General features: G+C 50.4%; 1 protein-coding gene across 1 annotated transcript in view; it reads left to right on the forward strand.

The window, feature by feature from the left end:
• CHST10 (carbohydrate sulfotransferase 10) overlaps positions 1–19,845 on the forward strand; it is a 29,435-nt gene extending 9,590 nt beyond the window's left edge. The window contains exons 2-7 of the mRNA XM_084754126.1: positions 4,970–5,101; positions 11,634–11,725; positions 13,709–13,943; positions 16,794–16,899; positions 18,039–19,104; positions 19,135–19,845. Of these exons, the coding sequence (XP_084610252.1) occupies positions 5,002–5,101; positions 11,634–11,725; positions 13,709–13,943; positions 16,794–16,899; positions 18,039–18,576 (1,071 nt within the window). The 5' untranslated portion in view covers positions 4,970–5,001 and the 3' untranslated portion in view covers positions 18,577–19,104; positions 19,135–19,845. The remainder of the gene's footprint in view (positions 1–4,969; positions 5,102–11,633; positions 11,726–13,708; positions 13,944–16,793; positions 16,900–18,038; positions 19,105–19,134) is intronic.
• Positions 19,846–21,027: the final 1,182 nt, after the last annotated feature.

Below are 21,027 nucleotides of genomic sequence, written 5' to 3' on the forward strand. Positions count from 1 at the left end.
CTCCTTTTCCCAAACTGCACATGGTAAAGAAACTATGGCTAATGCTACTGAAGTCGAAAAAAAAAAATAAACAGCCGTGAAAAACATCAGGGTACATGTGCATGAGTAGCATTCTTTGACTTTTTCTTTTTCTTTTTCTGTGAGGTTATGTGCTATTGAAAAATAATTTTTAAATGCAAATGTGTCTAAAGTAAAAGCAATCCTCCCGCCATCGTCTCGGGGTGTTATTCTGAGTATTATGGGTGTGCAAATGCACATAGTCACATTCTCTAATGCAGCATGCATGCATATTATTTTTATTAGCAATCGGACCGGTCCTGTAAGTTGCTTCTCCACATACTGAGGATATGTGGTGGCCCTAGATCTACACAGCAGGCTTGTCATTTACTATAGTATTTTCTTTAAACTTTAACGTTTTGGACTCCAGCATGATTTCCTAACTTCTCCATCAGCACTTTAAAAATTCATTTTATTTTTATTTATGTATATGCCCAGGTCCATATGGGTATGCTCATGTGCATGCAGGTGTTCACAGAGGCCAGAAGGGGGCATTTAGTCTCTCCAGAGCTGGGGTTACAGGCAGATACAGGTGTTGGGAACCAAATTCAGGTCATCTGGAAGAGCAGGAAAGGCTGAGGCGTGTCTTCGACCCAGCAGTATGCCTGAAAATCGTGGTAACTCAAAGACATGCACATACCGTGACTTGGAAAATATAATCTGATGTCAAGTAATGTTGAACTCATAAGAGCTTTTACTGTTCCTGGTGAATTATTGGATATTAAACTAGTGGCCTCTCGCATGCAGAGGCTGGAGTCCTCCGAGTCTCCAAGGTGGCATCAGCTGTAGGAAGATGGAAACATGGGCAAGCGCTTCCTCCGGTCTCTCCGCATGAGCCATTGACCCAGTCCCTGGTGTGTGGATCAGTTGGTGTGGGCTCACATACCTGGAGGGGGAGAGGCAGCGGGCAGTGCTCAGCAAAAGCCTGGGGCTGCCAGATGAGGGAGGCCAGCGTTGGGACACCAATGGAGCAGTGATGAAGGAAGCTGGCCCTTTGTCTACTCGTGGTGTGGGGGGAAGTCCTTGAACATGAGTGGTAAAGATCTCATAGCAGGACACGAGGTCTAGCCTGGGCTGCCATTCTCGAGACACCGGTAAGACCTTGGTGCTAATGTTCTTCTCACAGGTCCAGTTGGAACAGAGGCCGGCGTTTGTGCACATAAGCTTGCTAAGTCCTCATGCCCCACAGGAGCCCCCTTGTATCTTATGGAGGGCAGTAGGTGAGCTGAGAAGTAGGTAGGAGGGGGATAGGAGCCTTGCAATGATTTCTCTCCTTCTCCCAAACCTGCACAGTACCTGGGCTGAGAAAGGAAGGGACTGTCTAAATGTCAGCTCTGAGGACATTTTACACACAATGTATAAGATTCTAGATGGCCTGAATGCAGCAGAGTCATTGTTAGCCAAAGGAAATAGTGTTTCATTATTAGCTAAGGAAATGGAGTTTTTAGCTGAGGAAATAAATAAAATTACAGGTGGCCTGGACTCAGCTCCCATGACAATAGCGTTGTCAGCCGAGCAAGCTGCAGGCCGATGACGAGAACAACAGAGCTGTAGCGAACTAAGAACAAGTTAAAAATTCTCCCTAGCCCCCATCTCAACCCTGCCCCTGGAAATTGTTGCTCTTATCTCACCCTATTAGAATTTACCACCCTAGACCCCCTATTGTTAGCCTAGCACTCTTTAACTAACCATTGTCACTGAGTTTTACTTTTTGGAGAAGATATTTAAACCCTGAAACAGGGTCTTTCCATTTCCCCGGAGTTTGGTGGACCCTGACGCGTCAGCTTAATAAATTCCTTTGGTTTTGCATCAACTCTGGACTCTGGCTTTCAATCGGGATCCCAGAAATACACTCAGGTGATCGGAGTGTAACAAATGCACTGGAACTAAACTTCTTGGAAGAGAAAAGAACACTCTGGGTGTTACTGTGAGCTGTGTGGCTATTGGGGAGGTAACCACAACAGGCTGCCGTGGGAGCCTCAACACGTTGGCATGTGTGCAGATGGTAGTGCTATTCACAGGAATGAGAAATTTGGTGCCCAGACAGCCATTCATGACAAGTCTGCAGCCACCCAGCTAGGTCTCGAATAGGATAGGCATGCCCTGGTACCAGCCCAGCGGGGAGCGCCTGGGAGTCCCTGATTTAAGGAAGCTGCAGGGCAGGCACGGCTGGGCTTTGTAACCTCTGGCTGAGGAGTTCCTCCCTGTGACACTAGATTGATGAGGCCCTGCATTGCAGAAGACTGTTTCTCCATCCCTCCCAGCTCCCTGTAGTGATGGACCCAGCGGGGGCACAAATGGGACCCCTTCAGGAGACCAGTCTCACTGGGATTAGAGTCTTTAACTATAAAACCCCCACAGCCTGATGCTGGGCACGAGCATGCTCAGGGACCAGAATGCCCAGGAAGTACACGAGGCATGAACAGAGCAGGTGGCAGAGTGGGCAGTGCTCGGGAACCCTCTGTCACCTCTGTGCAGAGTAAGCAGATCTGTGTGGGTGAGGGGACAGCCTCTTTACTCCCTTGCTACCCCACCAACCTCTGTGCTGCAGGCTTTCTCAGCAGGCCACTCCCACTCGGCCCATGGGGATGTGCCTTCTTCAAGTGTCATAGTCTGGAGTTGAATGGGCTTGGGACTGCAGGATCTAACGCAGTGTAAGTCTCCTGTCTGCAGGATGGAAAAGCAAGGCGTCATCTCAGGTGCCATCTCTTCCCTCCTCTCCTGTCTCCCTGGGACACGCTGCATAGCTGTACTCATTTCCGGCCAGCACACTAGAAGAATGTAGAGTAATCTAGAAAGGGTAGCAAAGGATTGGCCAACCTGGTTTGCTGGGGTCTACAGCAGGGAGAGTGCGCTTGACCTGGGCCAGCAGGTCCGTCTTCAGTGACAAGGTCCCATGTGGGAAGGCCAGGAGATGAGAGTGACAAAGAAGGTAGAGAGCCGGGGTCAGGGGTCCTTGTACAAGGCATGTCTTAAGGACAATGTCTTACCTGCTATTTTGGGGGTAAAAATGAGGCAGAATCGGCAGAAAGTCATCATATAGTGGGATGGAGTTAGCAGGAAGCTAATCAGTGTTGCACAAGGCGAGCACAGGAAGTGAGAGATTGAGCACATAGCAATTTGGGGGCTGATAACCATAGCCCCGTAGGGTGGAAAGAGTTAGTTTCTCAAGATCTAAAGCCACAGCCTCCCGCCTCCCCCAAGGCCCTGGCTCCAGGCCATTTCTGGCTCTGCCAGGCATGTTTCTGGTTTAGAGAAGGAACTACGGTTTTTCTTCATACATCAGGGCTTCAGGGAAAGCCTCGGGCCATCTAGCCCTCAACACTAGTTCTTCGTTGCCGTGGTTTCTTTTCATGTCGACCCCGGGAGGATGAAGGCCTCCTGTCCGAGGTGGGATATGGAGGCTGATCAGGGGAGCTAGTGGCCTGAGCCAGCCTGAAGTCGGACGCAGGTTGAGATTGCAGGGAAGTCTAGAATTCCGCTTTGCGCTGAAGCCGCCGCAGTGACGAAGGGAGAGAGAATGAGACACCCCAGAAGCTGCCCAGTCTACCTGAGGCAGCGGAGAGATTTGGTGTGTCTTCTAACAGATAACACTGCAAACACTCAGCTGAATCCAAGTGTCAGAAGCAGCCAATGGCTTTGTTGCTCTAGGTATGTCCCATGCAACATTTAAAACATGCCTAAAATCTATGTTGTTTCCTAGAAACTTAAAAGTGGTGTGTCCCATTTCTAAGTATTTATTCTGGCAGCCTTGCCCCCGGGAACTTGCCAGAAACACTAGCCCCAATATACCAGCCCAGGAAAGTGGAGATTGTATTTGTTTGAGTAGATCCGCAAATGTACTGGTGTATATGAAATTTAAACTTAACTGGACCCCTATATTTTTGTATAATTTGTCACCCATGTTTGGAAAGCCCAGAAAACACACTGGACCTGAGAGTACCAACAAGACACCCTGGGAAGGTACAGGCAGCATGGAAGGCGGCGAGCTCCCTGGAACAGCTGTATTTAGACAGGTGCTGTGGAAGGGACCTCGGTGCTGCAGACGCCGGGCTTCGGTGGTGTTCTAGAATGTAGCACAGGGAAGAAGGAGGCGTATTATATTCCGGGTCTTGGCTGAGCTGTGACTAGGCAGGCATGGGAAGTCGTCACCCATTGTTAGCAGACTGGAGGACTGGAGACCGGTTCTCTTGTCTGTAGTGTTGGCTGGCTACCGTCAGCTGGCGGAAGTCAGCCCAGGTTGATCTTACATGGTCTGATCTGGCTTCAAGAAGTGACACTTGACTGAAACATACTTGTTTGCCCCTCATGCTGAGGATGGACAGTGACTTCCTGGTTCCAGGAAGTGACTTCTGTGGTAGGCTGAGGAGCAACAGATGTGCTCTGCATCATGTGCCCTGCCAGGCACGCCCACCCCCAAAGTTCTACGCTGGCCCCTGCAGGCAAATGACCTGAGGCTGCAGAAGCACAGGGGTTTATTTGGTTTTTTTTTTTCTTAGATCCTCTGTGGATACACTTTGTCCACCCGTCAGCGTTTTAAACACAGCTTCTTGTGCTTGCCTCGGCTTGCTCTCTGCACTCCAGGAAGCTCCCTCTGGTCCTCCGCAGACCTCCTGCTGGACCCCTCCTTCCAGGCCCTTCCGTGAGCTTCCTGTGACACTGACCTGGGAGACAGGAATGCAGAGGGAGATCTGACACATCAAACCTGCCCGGATTCCAGGATGATGTTTGTTCATTGTTAAGCTGGGTAGCCATTGAATGTGAAGTGTTAAGTAATGTCAAGTCATAACGCCCACTGTAGCAGAGTAGAAGCGCTCCCACTGGTATTGGTTCCGCTCACTGAAACCACCTGTGCTGTCTTACCACGTTTCATTGCTTGAAGTGGCAGAGGCATCTCGCTTGTGTCTTCCAGGAAGGATCATTGAATGGCTCCTGTTTGACAACATGCACCAGCAGTGGCTTCTGCTGGCTGCCTGCTTTTGGGTGATTTTCATGTTCATGGTGGCCAGCAAGTTCATCACGTTGACCTTTAAAGACCCGGATGGTAGGTAATGCTTCGAGGCGACGTGGACGTATGCGACACTGCAAGTATAAAGAACAACTGGCCTGGCCAGAGGAGACCAGGCGGGAGGGGCGCTGAGGATGCCTGTGGGGAGCTCCTCTCGGTGGCTGGAGCCACCGTGTTGGAATAAAGAATCTTCTTTGCACCTGGCAGTGAGGAACGCCACAGGCTCCGCCTCACGCCCTTAGACCCACAGCCCTGGTTGCTCGGCTGTGCGATCGTTGGTTGTCTTCGGCATGGCAGAAGGGGAGGTCGTTTACAAGTGTAGTGCGAGGCTTCCAACTCCCTTTACTGACAGAGACTTTGAGAGGAGGCGGCTGGAGAGCACTAGGTTTGGTCTGACACTTCCTCCTGCTCTTGTCCTTTGTTAACCTAGCTTCAGTGGCTGCTCACAAAATGGACACATTCCCTGCTCTGACGTTACCAGCTGAGGGCCTGATCAGTGAAGGGCTGCCACGTGCAAGGAAGCCCGTGATGTTGTTTTCAGCTCTGTAGCACTCCCTCTGGCGCCAAGTAGAGGAGCTGAGGAGAGGAGGGACATGGGCTGCTGCATGGGGGGCGGGGCGCGGGGGACAGCTCGTTAGTGGTGCAGAAAAGCAGTTCCTAAGAAGGTGGGGCACAGAGCAGCCTTGTGCATCTTTCCATGGTTCGCAGCTCATCAGAGGTGCATCTCTGCCAGCCCTGCTCAGCACTGACAAACGTAGGAGTTTCACCAGGTGGCTATGAGCTTCTTCTATATCCCCAAGAACTCCGGGTGTGTTCTTAGCTATTTTAAGGGATCTAATAGCCCACCCTTCTCCACCCCCTGCCCCACTCTACCTGTGGAGGAGCAAAACTGCAAGCAGATATGCAGAGAGAAGAGAGAAACCTGATGTTAGCCCAGGCGGCGGGCCCCTTTGCATGGTTTGCACTCAGGAATAATTACAGGCACTCAACACAGGGCACATGGCTGTCGTTACAAGTCCCGTCGTCTTCCTGGAGTCCTTGGGAGAAAGCTTCTGGGGCTTGCACAGCCCGTGGGAGGGGATTACGCTTGCTGCATTGGATGTCCAGGGCCATCCTGTGGTGCCTGGGGCCAGGGGGCTCCATCAGCAGGTTGAGTTTGAAGTCTGGGAGCAAGGCTGGAGCTGGAGCAGCCATCTCAGTGTCACAGTTGGGGATTTGAGCAGATTCAGCACTGTGGACAGAGGGCAGCTCTAGTCTGGAGGCACTTAAGCTTTGTAACCTGCTGATGGTGACACAGATAAAATTCAGATTTCTCAGGTGAGCACCAGCACCAAACGTGGAACAGTTTGAAAAGCTGAGAAAGCATGCTTCTGAGGATAACGTGACTTCTGAACCCTAGCTTTATCTCTTAGTGAGGAAGGCACGGGAGGGTGAGCCACAAGATTAGATTGATTGTAGTTTACTTTGTTTTCAAAACCAGGACAGCGCGTACTGTGTATCAGCGAGACTTCTGTCCGTCACAGTTACATAATTGAAGCCTGGTGACACACACTTTCCACCCTAGCCCCTCTGGAAGCCCATGCTGGAGTTAGAGGCCAGACAGACCACAAGTGAGGCCCCTTCTCAACAGCCAAATATGCGCCCTTGTACTGTAATGCTCAGGGAGCGGTCACTGAGCACCTTCCCGGGGGCTCTGGTAGAAGCCTGGGCACTGTGCTCCATGCTGCGGGTCTTGCACAGACACCAGAATGGCAAAAAACAAACAAACAAACAAACAAACAAACAAACAAAACAAAACCAGAAGAGACATTGAAGATAAAAAGCCAAGGAGAAAACGGATGACCTTTATTTAGTAGAGGTCAGAGGGCAACTTGTAGGAGGTTCTTGTTTTCACCATCTGTGCCCTGGGGTTGAGCTCAGATCACTCAGGCTTGGCAGCAGGTGTCTTTCTCTGCCCACCAAGCCACCTTGCTGGCTTGACGGTCAAGATTTTAACCAAGATAAAAACTCACCAAACAGCTCTGCCTTAAGGCTAATGATAGAAGGCAATTCCTCTTCATGCTAATATTGGGGTGGCCATATAGCCTGCTCCTGGGCAACTTCAGAGCCAAGATAGTGTTAGCCTCGGTTTACCCCAACATGAAATTCAGGAGAGGATGCTGTCACCCTAAAGTATGCTGTAAACGAAGCCAACACAAGGATCCTTTGCTATTGCGTGGCTTAAATTACGAGTTCCCAGTCATGAGTCAGTCAGTCAGTCAGTACAGCAGTCAGGGTGTCTGTCCTTGTCCTCCACATATCTGGTGGGACACAAAATACGTTGCCCTTTGGCTTCTTTTGTTTGTTTGCTTGTTTTTGTTTTCTGAAACAGGATTTTTCTGTGTAGCCCTGGCTGTCCTAGACTCACTTTATACACCAGACCAGGCTAGCCTCGAACTCACAGAGGCCCGTCTGCCTCTGCCTCCCCAAGTGGAGTGCTGGGATTACAGGTGTGTTTCTCCATGCCCAGCTTCGTTCTTCATTCTTAATTCTGAGGGAACTGGTATACACAGTGTCTTGCCAGTGTGAGTGCTTAGGACTGGGTGAAGAATCTGGAAATTAAGTCCACAGAGCACACCCTGGGCTAGGGGTGCTGCAGGCTTCTCTTTCTTCCCACTCTGCATCGCTCTGGGCCCCCTGTCAGCGGAGACCTTTCAGCCACGGAGGGGCTGGGAAATCAGAGGCGACTGTAAAGTGCTAGCTATGGGCACTAATCTCATGCTGACATTTATTTATAAGCATTCAACCCGTTTTGGCTTTTGAGCCGAGGGCCCCATGTGAGGATCATTGCGAGGAGGTGACTTACAGCCCTGTGGTCCTCAGAGTGAAGCTCCCAGGTCTTGGTAACCCAGCTGCCCCCGGCCGTTCTTTGCTGCTGGCTGTCTCCTTTTGGAGCTGGCTCCTAGTGTGGAGTCATGGACACATCACATCGTGTGTGTGTGTGTGTGTGTGTGTGTGTGTGTGTGTGTGTGTGTGTGTGTTCTCATGTCTACCTGTCCATCATGTTTTTCCTGGCCACCTCCACTGAACCAAGAGCTCATCTGCCCTGGCCTGCTGCTCAGCAATAGAGCACGCTGTTATTTGTGCAATGACCTATCCTTAGTAAATTTTTCTATTGAACAAGAATCCAATGCAAATAACCAGATTATATTAAGGAAAATAAATCCAACCCAGTGATAGGTATTTAGTGTCATGATTTGCCAAGATTTGAAATAATAAACAACCCTTGAGTGAGTCTGGGATATGTGTACACATAGTTTTCTTTTATCTGTTGGACTTCCTTTTCAGCCAGTCCTTGGCCGGATTGCAGCCCCCTCCAGCTGCTTCTAAGTGTGACTTTGGACTATTCCCACACTCTGCCAGCCGAATGGGCATTTGGCTGAGCTGCAAGGCAGGAGGCAGCATCATTGAATAGCATGGTGGGCAGTGTGCGGACAGTTGTGATTGCTTTTAGGAAGGCAAAGCAAAGCAGCACTCCATTTACAAGTGTAGGCATTTTGTACAAAGCCATAAACGGCCATCGTAATGGCTGTTAGCAGACATCATCTTAGACCCGAAGAGGCCCAGCCATGCCTCATGGATCACAGCCCTCAGCCCTGAAGCTGGAGACTTGTTTCTGAGTGCCAGAGTGAGAGGGACAGACCTCTGGTCACAGCAGGGACGCTGGCCGCTGCTGAAGAGAACGCCCTACCAGCAAAACTGCAGAAAGCAGAAACTAGGCCACCCCGTGCTTTCTTCTCTGTCTGTATCAGATGGGCATGGGTTAGCTGGGGAGAGAATCCATGGAGCTTAAACTAGTGAGAATGTCCCCACCAGAGTACTGACTTCTGTGAGCTCTGAACATGGGAAATAGGTTGCTTTCTAGAAGCCACTGGCAAGTCAGTTATTCAGCATGGAGAACACATTTCTCTATACCAAGGACATAATGAAACACAAGTTGAACAAATCCATCTAGCATGTCAACACCAAAGTTGACAGGTTGAGTCTGTGGAGATTGATTGGACCAATCAGCGTGGGTGTCAGAGCCCCTGCAGTGCAGCCAGCAGTACTGGGGCGGGTGGTTACGTGCCTTCCTCCACCAAGAATCAGGACAGCTTTGGGCATGTAGCTTCAACCAGGTTTGCTTTCACTCAAATGTAGACAAAGAGAAAGATGGCGGTGGGGTCCGTGAAGCCGTGCCGCAGGGGCTGTGGTGGAGCCCGGTATCTGAGGTGTGGGAGCAGAGGTCTTACAGGGCACAGTAGGATGTGTTTGTCCTTGGTGTGCAGAGAAGAACCAGCTCAAAGGCAGCTGTTCAGTAGCCTGGCTGGACAACAGGGGAGGACCAGGTTCAGTTCCCAACCCCCACATAGCAGCTCACACCTGTCTGCAGCACCAGTTCTTCTGGTTTCCATGGATACGAGGCACAGATGTGGTGTAGATACACGTGTAGGCAAAACATCCAAAGTAAAGAAAAAAATAATAAAGTAAATTTAAAAGAATAGCTAGACTTGAGTGGACGGGGGCTAGAATAAAGCAGGCAACATGTAGGCATCTCTGAACCAAGAGAAGAAAGTTTTTATTAGGTGAAATACTTTTATGTATTTTATATGCTTTTATTGTATATTTATATTTCTGTGACACTTTGAAATTTTTTAAAGTACGTGTTTGTTTTCAGAAACTGGTAGATTATGTCCAGATTTTATTTGAAAGGTTCCTACAAAATCTGTTTATTTCAAGTTCTGCTCTACTGAGTGGCTTGTAATCTACCCCTCTAGTCTGACATACAGTCACACGACTTCTGACATGAACACAGACATTCTAACCTGACTGCTGGGGTTTTGTTTTTGTTGTTGTTGTTATTTGTAAATTAATGTTTTTGTCTGGAGATCACCGAGGAGTGTCATGCAGTTGTAAGAAATTCCATAGACGGACTGGAGAGCTGGCTCGGTGGGTCAGAGGACCCAGGTTTGATTTCCAGCACCCGCATGGCAACCCACAGCTACCTTTAACTCCAGTTTCAGGAGATCAAATGCCCTCTTCTGGCCTGTACACACAGGAACGCAGACATATATTTAAGCCGAATAAACATACCTATAATTTATAAAGGAAAAGGAAGAGGAAGAGGAACAAGCAAGCTAGCAGTGGACAGAGAGCTCCTGTGTTCTATTCACCTTTCTAAGCCCACATGATAGCGGCTCTTAGAACCGCACTGCCGTGTCACAGCCAGGACACTGGCACAGATACAGCCCTGGTGCAGAACACTTCTGTTACTGTGAGGGTCCGTCATGTCACCCTTGGTGATTGTTGTCTTTTGGTTGGGGTTTGGATTTTTTTTTTCCAATCTAAATCCAAATTTCACTGTGTAGCCCAGAGTGATCACACGCTTGCGTTCGCCCTGCTCAGCCTCTGAAATGCAGGGATCGGAGACGGATGCACCGCTCTGCCTCACTGTGTGGCCCCTTCTAGTCACCTCCACACACACGCACCCCTTCAGCCTCAGCCCCTGCCCCTCTGTGCGGTTGTGTCAGTCTGCCACCTTGTTGTGTGACTTACACAGCTCCCCACAGCACTCTCCCAGCATGCTGACAGTGTTTTCAGTGACCTTTCATTTTCGTAGCTCAGTTGTATTCCGCTATATAGATGTACCCCGTTTGCTGACCGCCCACCCGTTGAAGGGCATATGGGCTATTTCTGGCTTGAGGTTATTACAAATGAAGCTGTTGTGAACACTTGTATGTGGGTTTTTGTTTGAACATAAATGTTTATTTCTCTGGAGAAACACAATTGCTGGTTCTTGTTACCATATTGTATTTCTTCTTCTTCTTCTTTTTTAAAGAAAATTACCAGACCCTTTTCCAGAGCGGCTTTACTACACTGCAGCATTTTATACACGGCCAGGTTTCTCCAAATAGAACATACGGGCAGCCACATTGGCCGCTGCTCTTTCTCGTATATTCCGATGGGTCGTAGTAACCGTCTCCCTGTGACTTTGATTTGTGTTTTGCCTCGGGGCCAGTGACAGGAGTGTCTTCAGGGAGACATCTCTGCATATCTTGCTCCTGTGCAGATTGGCTTGTTTGGTTGCTTACGTGCCTCAGCTGTTGGCCTCCTTACGTCATCGAGACGCAGGCTCTCTGTCAAGTACAGGGCTTGGGGATGCTTCCGTGAGCCCACAACTTTCCTTTTCCTCCTCCACAAACAGGTCTTTGCAAAGCCCAGGCTTTAAGGTTTGGCAAAGTTCTGTTTCTAAAGGGCTTTGTCCTGTTTGCTCTTCTTTGAAGTTTCGTGACTTTGTACTTCCCGGTTGAGTCCCTGGATGACTTTGTGCATTTTTAATGGTGTGAGAGAGGAATGGGCGAAGTCACATTCTGCCAGTTGCGGTCCCGCTTGCTCCAGCTCCCTTCCTCGAACAGACTGGCCTCCGGGTTGGGTTGCCTTTGCCAGTGAGGCATGGCTGGGTGGGAGCACCGTTCCCTGGGATGCCATTCCACCCCACGGACTTCTGTGTCCGACACCATGTGAGAACGTTTGTGACTCTGTCCTCCAGGGTATGGTGCCAAACAGGACTTTGTGTACCTGACAACCGTGCCGGAAGCCGAGAAGCTAAGAGGAGAGAAGCAGTTTCCGGAGGATACGAAGGTGAGCACAAGGCCTGTCCCTGTGACAGGGAACAGTGCACAGCGGCCCCGTCTCATGGGAACGACTTCTCCTAGTGGCTCTCACAGGTCCCCCACCTATGTCACTGCAGCTTGATTCACAGTACAGGTCGAGAACTCCTAATGTGAAAATGTGACATATGACACCGGTGCAGTCTGAAGTTGTTTGAGCACTGACACGGTGCCACAGTGGAGATTCCCATACCACAGGGCTTTGTTATGTGCACCAAACTGTTTAAAATATTCTACATGGTTAGATCGCTCAACGCATCAGCAGCTGCCTAACATGTGCAAGGCCCTGGGCTCAGTCCCCCACTGATCCCCAAAGTTGTACAAAATTCCCTTCATGTGTATATTAAACATAAATGAATTCCAGGTTTGGACTTGAGTCCCTAAGATATCTCATTTTTGTAGATGGAATATTCCAACGGCCAAAAAAAAAGCTCCAAATCTGATGCACTTCTGTCCCCTGGCGTTTTGGATCAGGGATAGCAAGGGTCATTCAGGCCGGAGTTTCCTGGCTTTCTGCGTTACCATTCATGCTTTTGCTTGGATTTGTGAGGCCGTGGGTCTCCGGTGCTACCTTCCTCATCACAGTGCTCTGAGTCGGCTGTGCTGGTTCCTTCCTGATGGATGCAGTCTTGGCTTCATCCGGGGATGCAGTGTGTTCAACAGGGTCAGGAAGAAACTGGGACAGTGAAAAGATTTCTGGCCCAGAGAAACATAGGACCAGCCTCCAAAATGTACGGCTGAGCATCTGGCGCCAGAGCAAGGGAGAGGCCCCCAGGGACACGGCAGATACAACGCCAGCTTCCCCGGAGCCTTCCATGCCTGGTTGCCGGCTCTGTGTGTTCCTCTGCAGGGCCACTTTCACACAAACTCTTTGTTTCCTGTCCAGGGGGAGGGACACACACAGGAAGGTCCCCGCTTTGCCAGTCCTCACGCTGGGTCTGGAAGGTGGAGATCACAGTTAAGCCTCAAAGGATGAAGTGTCTACCGCTAAAGATGGTTGTCAGTCCAGGACTAGAGTGGGGCAGAGGGCCTGCCTCTGCCTGTAGGCCTGCCTCACAGAATGAAGATACCAATGAGAACTCAGAAGCATCCCAGTCAGAGCCGCAGGAGGCTGCTGTGGTCTCTTTGTTGGAAGGCCCAGGTCTGCGAAGCTCTTTTGAGAGAACCCAGGGGTCGGGTCTTTAATAGAATATATTTAAATACACAAATAGAAAATACCACAAGGACAGCTGAGCTATTTGCCGAGCAGTTCCAGGTGAGAGTCCCTACTGAGAAGGAACTGCACCTTGGAGTGGTCCTTTGCTAGATGCAGCTTCTGGGGCAGACCCTCCCCAATGCCATAGATGTGCATGTGCGTACACACACACACACACACACACACACACACACACACACACACACACCATGATCAGTAAGGCCTACTGAATACTAATCTATGTGTCACTGGTACAGCTCCTCCTGTCTTACCCATCCCCCTCTGCTCTTCCTCCTCAGTGTCCCTCCTCCCCCACACATGCAGTGAGTGTGCTCATATGCCCAGTCAAGACTCTAGCTGTGGAGTGCACGGCCCTGCTAACCTTCAGAGTCATGGAAGATGGGGGGGGGGGGTTTGGGGGGTTGGGAGGGGCTTGAGTCCAGGACTGCTGGTGTTAGGGACATTCTTCTGTTGTGAAATGTCCCCATCAATTTCCCCCGCACTTGGAGATCCAGCTTTCTCATCTTCTCAGTTTATCAAATCAGTCCCCTAGGAAAATCACAGGAACCGAGGGCACATCTGTTTTCCTGGCCACCTGTCTCCATCTTCTTTTGAACTCAGCAAGGCTGTGGAGAGGCGCTGAGAAGGGCCCTGTGAAGTGGCAGGAAATGGTAGTTATCACTCTAGGAATGGGAAGAAAGCGAGCGAGAAGGGCACTCTCCCCTTCTTCATAACCATGATCCTCTCTGCCTCTTGCAGCCAACAGGGAAGATGCTTTCGGACAGCCGCCCCCACCAGCCGCCCGTTTATCTGCAGCGGCTGGAGCTCATCAGAAATGCCTGCAAGGAGGAGACTCTGCGCAACCTCTCACACACCGAGGTCTCGAAGTTTGTCCTTGATCGAATATTTGTCTGTGACAAGCACAAGATTCTTTTCTGCCAGACTCCCAAAGTGGGCAATACCCAGTGGAAGAAAGTGCTGATCGTCTTGAACGGTGCGTGTGGCGGGTGGGGTTGCCCAGGTGCGATGGGAGGGGCGGGTGCGGGCGGCATCGAAGGAGGCGATGACGTCATCTGAAAAGACCCGCGTCTTCCTGAAGGTTCTCTATGCCTGTGTTCCGCACTCCTATTATACTGTAAAAGTTGGTGGGGTTAGCTTGCTTGTTTCACCTTTACGGTCCTGGGTGTGGAACCCAGGGCTGTGTGCATGTTCAGCAAGCATTCTGTGACTGAGCTGGGATCCCACCGGCAACACCTCTAACCGGGATGTTTCAGTCATAGAGCCAAGGGCCGGACTTCCTGGGTTTTCACAGCTATAACTTGTCATCGTCACTCAGCTTGTCCACCCCTATTATTCCTTCTTCTCGGTGGCACATGCGGTGTCTGTTTTCAGTGACTCAAGGCTGACACATCCCCTGAGGCACTCTAGTCAAAGAGCCCCACAACCAGAGCCTGGGAGGAGACTCCTGCCTCCTGGGCCTCAGGCACTTCACCAACTCCTCTGTGCTGGCTGGGTAGGCAGAAACTACACCTCGCTTCCTACCGTAGACATAAAACAATAACTTAGCTCGCTTCAGAAAAATCTGATGTTTACTGGGGAACAAATTAAGTCATAGAAAAATAAGTTCATACACTACGATTTTGATTCCTAACTACTTTGTTTAGACACCAGGTTTGTTTCCATCCAATTAGTCTAAACTGACCTACAATAATTATAGGATGTCTGTTAAAATTTGGAAGTCACAGCCTGGGTTCCATGGGACAGGCTCTTGGGTTTCAGCTTTGTGCCTGTAGCTGCCAAACCCGCTCCTGGCAGTACTGTCCAATGTTGGCTGCCATTTGCCCTTTGTACAGGTCAGTTGGAGGGCACAAAGGACAAAGCCTCATCTTCTAGAGACAGTGTGTAAGGTCACTGCGCTCCTGGGATTATAGGCCAGTCTGCTGGAGTCTTGAACAAGGCTACAAATCCAATTGAAAACAAAGATGATACACAAAGGCTCCCATATGGGCCATGGCAGTGGGAAGCATCCTAACTCACTCACAAGGGTGGGGTGAAATAGCAGTAGGCCACGTGAATGTGTGTGTCAAAGCATCTCACTGGTGTAGCTTCTTTGCCATTTCTAGGAGTCACAAGTGCACGGCAAACTTCCTGTGCTTGTTAGAATGGTGTACCCTGTTTTCATGTATCAGTCACACAAATTATTTAAATTGAAAACAAAAGAACGCTCCTTGACATCAACACCCACAAAATGTTTAGTGAGAATAAAAAGTAAATTTTATTTTAAGAAAGCTTTGTATCATCCAACTCATTGCTTTGTTTAGTATAAACAGGCAGCTTGCTTATTTGTAAAACAATGTGGACTCATATATTCTTACATCCTAAAACAGAAAAGAAACAAAACAACAACAACAACAACAACAAAAAACCAAAGCAAAAAGCATAGGCTTAGGCGTGCCAGGTCACATAAAGCAGACAGGTTCTTGTGGCCATCCTTAGCCGACCTCCAATGTGCGTGGACAGTTAGTGGCCCCAGTTGCAGATCTGAAGCACTGGGTCTTTCATCCTCTCCTGGTATAAACTGATGGCATGAAGGGGAGGGGGAGGGAGGGGGGAGGAGGAGGGAGGGAGAGGGAGGAGGAGGGAGGGAAAGAGCGAGCTGAAAAAGCAGGGTGAGAATGAGAAGCAATAGCTTGGGGTGGGTGACATGAGAGAGGGAGAGGAGTTCAGGGTAGGGGAGGAGGAGAGAAGAGACAGGATGCCAGCATGGACTCAGAACCGTGTAGCATGTACCTGTGACACTGAGGGACCCTGGAGGCGAGCATGTGCTTTGGTACGCTAATAGGTACCACAGTTAGCCATTTGTCCCTTCTGCCAGCAACAAGGTGTGGGGGAACCGGCTTCGCGGTCTCCCTAGGATGCTGGCTTTTGTCTAACCACCAGAATTTGGGGAAATGGGGTTTGCTTTGGTATCTGACACCCCTCACCATGGTCAGACGCGCCAACCGCAGCACTTCCCGCTGCTCTGCACCGGGGTGTAAGTAGATGGAGAAAAAGGGATGGTCCAAGGGTGACCCTTGAGAGCGTTCTCCTGGTGCGTAGTCGGAGCTTGACAGCACTGGGCCAGCATGAGGCTAAATGTTATAGGTCACAGAAGCTGGCCAAGCCTTAGGGCCCTGTCACCATGTGTTTCCATTTGTCTACACTGGGAAAAGACAAGTCTGCCTAGCCCCTGCTAAAGCCCAGTCCCACTGCCTCCGCAGGCATGCCGTCCTTGCCTCTGATGCCAGAACTTCAGCTAGGATTCCTCATCGTCAAGTACTTTTGTCGTTCAGCGTGTGGGCTGCCACAGAGCTCTGTGAGAAACACCACTGGTCTGGTCGTGCTGTGCTACGACAGCGCAGGCTGCCATGGAGACAATGACCTGGCAGTGCTGGCTGGCGTGTGTGTGTGTGTGTGTGTGTGTGTGTGTGTGTGTGTGTGTGTGTGTGTGTCCATGTCACAACCCTCCAGCATCGTCTGTCATCTCAGAGGTCTCAGAGTAGAATGAGCACTGCTAGCTTTAGCAAGATTTAGCCTCCTCGGGACAGTACCAGGACCATGCGCGGTCAGTATTCCCTCTGTTTCCGCCCTTCCCCAACGGAACCGTCTTTCCTCCTGTTAGCGGATGGATAGTTTCTCTTTATTCTGCTAATCCCTCCAGCTGGAATTCAGGGGTGTGCACACTGACACTGGTAGTGGGCTCCTCGTGTGCTGTGGAGATTATGGGGCCCGGGGCGATACAGATAGTCACCTCTGAGGGTCTTACTGAGGCAGCCCACGCACCGTCTCCTCTTGTTCCCCCCAGGAGCATTTCCTTCCATTGAAGAGATCCCTGAAAACGTGGTCCATGACCACGAGAAGAACGGCCTTCCACGACTCTCTTCCTTCAGCCAAACAGGAATTCAGAAGCGGTAAGGGCAGCTCCTCAGAGGGGAAGGGGGAGGGCGGTCCTTCCAGCAAAGCCCCAGCCTCAGCTTTACTTGCTGTGTGGACCGCAGGGTCCACCGTGTTGTGCTGGGGTGTGCGGGCAGTGCTTGGTGTCCTGTTCACCGCAACCCTCAGCCCTCCCGAGAATTTCAGAATGCTTTACCCGACCTTGTCACAAAGGCCATTAAAGTTTGTGTCACATTATTGCCAGAAGCGGGTAGCACTTTGCGATTTCATTTTGTTAAGTTTTTGTGGAGTCCTTACCTAAATAGGGTCCTTTCTCCATTATAAAGAAAGTGTGTGCACACTCCCCAAGGCACCATGCCACTTCTGCATGCTCTTCCCCCTGGGGTAGTGGTGTGAGCAGCCAATGAATGGTGCCGCATTCTCCCACTGTTAGCTGGGAAGTCCCTTTACAGAGCCAGACTGAAGGCCAGTGTCAGGGCCAGGGGGCCTTCCTACTGGAAGTGTGCAGCCTGGCTTCCTGGTCCCTCTTCCCATTCTTTCCTTTGATTTTTATTCCCACAGCATTTGGGGGTGGAATCCTTAAACGATGCCCATAAAAGAAGTCTCTGGGCTCGGTTAATACTGACTCACACTTCTAGTCCTGGTGGTTCCCTTCCCAGGAACAAAGCTTGGAAAAGTTTTTGAAGTTTTGAATTAGCCAAGGAAAACAAAGCCTTGACTAAACAGTTTCTCATCAACCCCAGAGGATGGGCTTGAAGCAGTTTTCTTTCTTTTTTCTTTCTGTCTTTCTTTCTTTCAGATTTATTTATTATGTATGCAATGTTTTGCCTATAAACCAGAAGAGGGCACCAGATCCCAGTATAGATGGATGTGAGCCACCATGTGGTTGCTGGGAATTGAACTCAGGACCTTTGGAAGAGCAATCAGTGCTCTTAACCTCTGCGCCATCTCTGCAGCCCATTGAAGCAGTTCTCTAAGTCTCTGTTTCCTCATCTGTAGAATGGGTAGATAAGCAGCGTTCGGTGCACAGTACTCAGCGTGCACCGTGTGCCTGAGACACGCACTTTCCGCGGGGCCCAGCTTCCTGTTCCTCCCCCTCCTACCATCTCATCCATTACCTCCTGATCATCATTTGTCTTCTTCTTTTCTTTCTCAGATTGAAAACATACTTCAAGTTTTTTATTGTAAGAGATCCCTTCGAAAGACTGATCTCTGCCTTTAAGGACAAGTTTGTTCACAACCCGCGCTTTGAGCCCTGGTACAGGCATGAGATAGCCCCTGGCATCATCAAAAAGTACAGGAAGAACCGGACTGAGACCCGCGGGATCCAGTTTGAAGACTTCGTGCGCTACCTGGGTGATCCGAACCGCAGATGGTTAGACCTTCAGTTTGGGGACCATATCATCCACTGGGTGACCTACGTAGAGCTCTGCGCACCCTGTGAGATAAAGTACAGTGTGATTGGACACCACGAGACCCTGGAGAAGGACGCCCCCTACATCCTGAAGGAGGCTGGCATAGACCACCTGGTGTCCTACCCCACCATCCCTCCAGGCATCACCGTGTACAACAGAACTAAGGTGGAACACTACTTCCTGGGCATCAGCAAACGAGACATCCGGCGCCTGTATGCACGTTTTGAAGGGGACTTTAAGCTCTTTGGGTATCAGAAACCAGACTTTCTGCTAAATTAATGCGTAGGATCCTTGAATCTCACTAGGTCAGGCGCGGCTAGGTGGCAGCCTGAGCACTTCCTCCACCATGCCCTGTGGTTCTGTACACAGATAATGTTGGGCTCTGATTGCTTAGCTCAGATGGCTGACGCCCTGAGGGCTCCCCTCCCCAGTCTGTGTCATTAGGGGGGTCACTAGCCATCACCCCATGAGAGGTTAGGAAAGACTGAATGTTTGCAGACTGGTGGACAGACCCAGAGGACACAGCGGTTAGGGTCTGCTCCTTTTAGCTGTCACACTGTCATTGGCACTGGCGGCTGGCCAGGGGTCGAGTGGTGTCACCGTGACCTTCAGCTTATGCAGACCCAGCACTTTCAGGGGAGATGGAGGTGCCGCATGGCTGCAAAGGTTACGGCGGCCGTGCAGGGTCAAGTATAAGTAGACGTATACCTCTTTCTTCCATCTTGGTACAACAGCAGCCACAGAAGCAGATCAGATGCTTCTTGAGCCTGAGGCCCTGTGACGTTTGTCCGTGGTTGTCACAGAACAGTTTGAGTAGTTTTCCCTTTCATGACCCAGGCTAGCCCATTTTTCAGACCCTCTGACCCTACAATCACCGGCTTCGTTCTGGAGAAGGATTCGCTTCTGGAAAGTGAGGGCACTGTAGGAGCATCTTTGAGGACTTGGAACTGGGCATGGTCAAGGAAGAGCTGGCCGGTCCTGGGAACTCAGGATGCTGTGGAATTCGGTACCTTTGTCCTGGACTGCCCCATCTGTGTGAGCAGCAGGGGCTTTTCCACCTGTCCTCCACAAACCTCACTGTCCTGAGAGAGGAAAAAACATGCAGCGTTTCCAGTGGGTGACACAGGCACCTCCTGAGGATACGCAGGCATACCGGGCCTGCCCTGCAGAACCCAGTGCTGTCTACATGCTGCTGCGTCCCTTCATGTCCTGCAGCCCTGGTTCTCTAGTGCCCGCCGGCATCCTGGACTGAAAGGTCACAAGGTGGCTAATCAGATTCATCAGCAATAACACCCTGGGTGAGAGGCTGCCTTTGGCAACATGTCATCCAGGCCTCAGGCAAGAAGAAAGCCACAGCAGCCATCTCAGCTGCCAACCAGCTACTAAAGATGACAGGACAGTTTCCCTAAGTGAGTCCCTGGCACACACATCTGCCCAGGGTTGGGAGAAATTGTGCTAGCTTTTCCTAGAGGCTGTAGCTCTCCTCTCGTAAAGCCTTCCTGAACTTGTAAATGTGAAAGTAAAATAAAATTTAAAATACGTGCCAAATCTGACCCGTGAGTCCCAGGGGAGGGAGCCTCCAGGGCCACAGGTAACTGCAGAGGGCTGCAGGCTGAGGCCATGCCTGGGGCTGGGGACTGGAAGGAGACTCAGCGCTCCCTTGTCAGCTGCCATGCCATGAGCGTGATGTTGGGTTATTTATTAGTGAAGCTTGAGCAAAGCCTTCTTGAAATCACTTCAGGCCTAGGTTGCTGATCAGAAGCCTTTTCTCTGTTTCTGACAGGCAACAGTGGTGAAGGAAGGGTGTGTGTGTGTGTGTGTGTGTGTGTGTGTGTGTGTGTGTGTGTGTGTGTGTGTGTGTGTGTAGTTAAGTCCTCCGAGTTAGACTTGATTAAAGCATCATTTTCTCTCAGAAACAAAAGTGTGGCTGGGTTAGTATGGTTTCTCTCTTTCCTTCCTTTCTGGTGTTCTGGTCATTTTCCTAACTTTTTTTGCCCAAACAAGCAAATATTTCTACCACAGTACGTCTGGAACAGGACACCTCCACACACCGTGGCTCCGGGTCCCAGACAGCCAGCAGCCCCAGAGTGACTCAGCCTTACCCTTTTCCTGTGGTCTTGGAAGGGGCCTTCTTCTCTTCAAACTCACAGTCCACATCCTCTTCACTCAAGGAGACAATTCTTTCCCCCGTGTCTCCTGACCCCACTGCCAAGTTCATCACAGTCCAGGCTGTGGCTGTTCTGCTCCCCACACTGCTGGGCGGAGGGATAGTTACCCTCTCAGGCCTGACCTTAGCCCTCTCCGGCCCTCACACCTGATCTGACACTGGGCCTCATGGCTCGGAAACCATTCTTTGCAAGGCGGGAGCAGCACACCCATCTTCTAGAATCAGCTCTGCAGGGTGGACCTAGCTCTTTGGCTTGGTCCTTCCCCTTCAACTTAAAGTTTTGGAAGGGGCAGAGAAGACTGCCAGGCCTCGGTCCTGCCTTCCGGTGTTGGCAGCCTCACCTGGTTCTCCTTGTGGCTGTAGGAAGAGAAGCAGCCCTGATCTCCAGATAGCCTGTGAGCCCCTGTTTTTCTCAATGCATACCAGGTATTTACAGCCTTCTTTCTGCTTGCTTTTCTCTATAAAGGAGATTTACGACAGTGGGTAATAAGCTGTGGTTCAGCCAGTCTATCAGTGATTCTCTACCAATGCATGGCCCAGTAGTTGTTCAGTAAACAAAGCTG

This window comes from Acomys minous, assembly GCF_964271855.1.
Source record: "Acomys minous genome assembly, chromosome: 13".
In the NCBI taxonomy this organism is placed as follows: Eukaryota; Metazoa; Chordata; class Mammalia; order Rodentia; family Muridae; genus Acomys; species Acomys minous.